General features: G+C 38.6%; 1 protein-coding gene across 1 annotated transcript; it reads left to right on the top strand.

Annotated features, from left to right (window-relative positions):
- The first annotated feature begins 224 nt into the window (after nucleotides 1-224).
- LOC133066861 (olfactory receptor 4F15-like) lies at nucleotides 225-1160 on the top strand. Its single transcript, XM_061158258.1, has one exon. The coding sequence runs from the start codon at nucleotides 225-227 to the stop codon at nucleotides 1158-1160; it is 936 nt and encodes a 311-aa protein (XP_061014241.1).
- Nucleotides 1161-3957: the final 2797 nt, after the last annotated feature.

Here is a 3957-nt window from a genome sequence, read left to right as displayed (position 1 = left end):
TCTATCTGCAAAAATTACAGTCACAATTTTACCTTCAGATATCATCTATATCACAATGAATTTGTTGCTAACCTTATTTCTTCTAAATTCTTAAGCTTGTCCTCTCAATCAATTATGTCTAATTTAATTACCAATAAAATAGATAATCTATGTCTGAACCAGTGATACCTACTCTTTTTAATTTTTATCAGGTCACTTGAAAATCAGCTCTTCTGCCCCTGTCAATGGGTGGACTAAATGACTCTATGGTTAATGAGTTTGTGTTATTGGCCCTTTCTTGCTCTTGGGAGAAAAGGCTTTTTCTTATTTTGATATGTTCTTTGCTCTACTTAGGGGTCATCTTGGGAAACCTTTTTATTTTGTTTTTAGTAATTTTTGATTCTCACTTACATTCTCCTATGTACTTCCTACTTGCCAACCTGTCCCTCATTGATGTGGGCCTTTCCTCTACCACAGTCCCCAAGATAATCACAGACCTCTTAAATGATGACAAAATAATACCTTTCCAAAGTTGTATGACACAGATATGCTTCATCCACACCATAGGAGGAGTGGAGATGGTGTTACTCATAGCCATGGCATTTGATAGGTGCACAGCAATATGTAAGCCTCTTCACTACTTGAAAATCATGAACCCTAAAATATGTGTCTCATTTGTAATCACTGGCTGGGTAATTGGGGTGATCCATGCTATGTCTCAATTTTTATTTGTTATAAAATTGCCATTCTGTGGGCCTAATGAAGTAGACAGCTTTTACTGTGACTTTCCTAAGATTATAAAACTTGCATGCACAGATGGAGCCAAGCTTGAATTTATTGTTACTGCCAACAGTGGCTTCATGAGCATGGGCACCTTCTTCCTGCTAATCCTTTCCTATTCCTTCATTTTGGTCACTGTCTGGAAACGTTCTTCAGGAGACTTGTCCAAGGCATTTGTCACTTTGTCATCTCACATCACTGTGGTTTTTTTGTTTTTCACTCCATGCATGTTTCTCTATGTCTGGCCTTCTCCTCCACCATCACTTGATAAAAATCTGTTCATTGTTGACTTTGCTATTACTCCTGTGTTGAATCCTGCCATCTATACACTGAGGAACAAAGACATAAAGGTAGCAATAAAAAGATTGCTCAAAAAGATATTCTATTCCAGATTTTGTTGACCACAACATTTTTTTGAAGCTTGAAAACTGTATATCCAACTACCCATCTCCACTTAGGCACCTCGGATTTATCATACCCAGAATAAAATCATCATCTGCCATCCTATATCTGCTACTACTTTACCTGTGGAGTATAAGACCATTACCATCATGGGAAATGTAAATATATTATACTAAGAATTGACATCCTTACAGAGAACAGCATGATCTCTGTAGCAAGAAAATTTTGAATTTTGGGTTATTTTTCAAATAAAAAGATATAATAATATTGCTTCTGTTATTCATGAGGTGTAAAAATAACCTGTAAATGTGTTGTGATTAATGTTAAGAATCACCACATTGAATTGCTATATTTGTAGTTGCAATGATTTTACTTATTATCTAAAAGAGACAAAATCTGACTGCAAGTAGTTTATTTGGAAAGGTTTCCTAGAACACAATTGTTCAGAAGTGGGAACATGAAACAACAAAGAGAAGATGCCAATAAAGGGTATATTAATTGGTATCCTACTACTATACACAAATGGGGGGAAATCCTGCTGTGATCCTCTAAAAAACTGTATAGAGTCTATGACGTACAGTTGTCCCATCTGAGATGCAAGGAAGCTGTTTATTTCTGTACTAGTATAGCTCTCACAGGGACTTCCCTGTAGATCCAATGGTAAAGAATCTGCATGCAATGCAGGAGACCAGGGTTCGATCCCTGGGTCAGGAAGATCCTCTGGAGAAGGGAACGGCAATCCACTTCAGTATTCTTGTCTGGAGAATCCCATGGACATAGAAGCCTAGCAGACTACAGTCCTTGGAGTTACAAAGAGTCAGACATGACTGAGCAACTAACACACACATAGCTCTGAGGCATTAACTGCATGGCAGTTCTAGGCTTCTCTACACAGTGGTTTGAACAATTTGATAGCCAGGAAAATGTCTTCAGGTAGAAAGTTTCTGGAACTTATAGCGTTGCAGAAACAGTAATCGAGAAACCAGGCACCACACTCAGAGAGTTGGAGAACTCAGGTTTATTATGCCGGTGGGCCCAGGGGAGATAACACTCCAAGCTCTGAGCCCCAAACAAAGGGGTTACAGAATTTTTATAGACAGACTATAGTGGGCAACACTAGATGTTAATAGGCTGGTTTAAATTAAGGGGCTTCACGCAGTCAAGATGGGGAGGGGGATGCCTGACCTTTACATGGACAGGCATGATTAAGCAGATTTGCAGGGGCTGGGCAATAGCAAAGAGCAGGACAAGGGTGAGTGAGATAAGCTCCAGGTCCTAGTATTGTTAAGTCCCCACTTTCTGAGACTATGTGTCTACATAATCCAGACTTTGCAAGGAGCAAGCTGAGTTACAGAGGCAGAATGAGCAGGATGCTATGTAAAATTTTAACTTTTCCTCTTCAATAATAGAAAACAATGTACATTCTTGGAAATATTAAGTGCAGAGGGACATGCATGAGGTGCTTAGAGGCATTCATATCCCATGTAAGCTCACCCCATCATTAATTTTTCAAGCACAAGAGTGTAAATGGAACAAGTGTTAATTAGTCTGTCATTGCACATGCATCTAGGATGATATTCATCATCTTTTTTTAATGTTTTTATTTTTTTTTACTGAAGCATAGTTGATTTACATATTATATATTACTTTCAGTGTACAACATAGTGCTTCAGTATTTATGCAGGTTATACTCCATTATAGGCTATTACAAGATAAAATGGCTATAATTCCTTGTGCTGTACAGTTTATTCTATTGTTTATCTATTTTATACAAAGTAGTTTGTATCTGATATCCATCAACTTCTTCCTCCACAACCCTTTCTTGATCATCCTTACCTTTATCCATCACTTTTGCTGATCAAGATTACTTGCCCAGATTCATATCTTCCTACTTGAGCAGTCTGAGTCCAAGTCCATAATCTTCTCAGACTGTAATTTCTTTTTTTTTTTTTTTCATTTATTTTTATTAGTTGGGGGCTAATTACTTTACCATACTGTAGTGGTTTTTGCCATACATTGACATGAATCAGCCATGGATTTACATGTGTTCCCCATCCTGAACCCCCCTCCCATCTCTCTCCCCATCTGATCCTTCTGGGTCTTCCCAGTGCACCAGCCCTGAGCACTTGTCTCATGTATCCAACCTGGGCTGGTGATCTGTTTCACCCTTGATAGTATACTTGTTTCAATGCTATTCTCTCAGAACATCCCACCCTCGCCTTCTCCCACAGAGTCCAAAAGTCTGTTCTGTACTTCTGTGTCTCTTTTTCTGTTTTGCATATAGGGTTATGGTTACCATCTTTTTAAATTCCATATATATGCATTAGTATACTGTATTGGTCTTTATCTTTCTGACTTACTTCACTCTATATAATGGGCTCCAGTTTCATCCATCTCATTAGAACTGATTCAAATGAATTCTTTTGAATGGCTGAGTAATATTCCATAGTGTATATGTACCACAACTTTTTTATCCATTCGTCTGCAGATGGGCATCTAGGTTGCTTCCATGTCCTGGCAATTATAAACAGTGCTCGATGAACACTGGGGTGCACGTGTCTCTTTCAGATCTGGTTTCCTTGGTGTGTATGCCCAGGAGTGGGATTGCTGGGTCATAGGGCAATTCTATTTCCAGTTTTTTAAGGAATCTCCATACTGTTCTCCATAGTGGCTGTACTAGTCTGCATTCCCACCAACAGTGTAAGAGGGTTCCCTTTTCTCCACACCCACTCCAGCATTACTATAAAACTCCTAGAGGAGAACATAGGCAAAACACTCTCCGACATAAATCACAGC

The sequence above is a fragment of the Dama dama genome, chromosome 12, assembly GCF_033118175.1.
Source record: "Dama dama isolate Ldn47 chromosome 12, ASM3311817v1, whole genome shotgun sequence".
Classification (NCBI taxonomy): domain Eukaryota; kingdom Metazoa; phylum Chordata; class Mammalia; order Artiodactyla; family Cervidae; genus Dama; species Dama dama.
The sequence above is the reverse complement of the archived record's forward strand: the minus strand, read 5'-3'. Positions and strand labels throughout refer to the sequence as shown.

Excerpts from the sequence above, each read along its gene's own strand:
- LOC133066861 (XM_061158258.1), top strand. The coding sequence starts at position 225 with ATGGGTGGACTAAATGACTCTATGGTTAATGAGTTTGTGTTATTGGCC.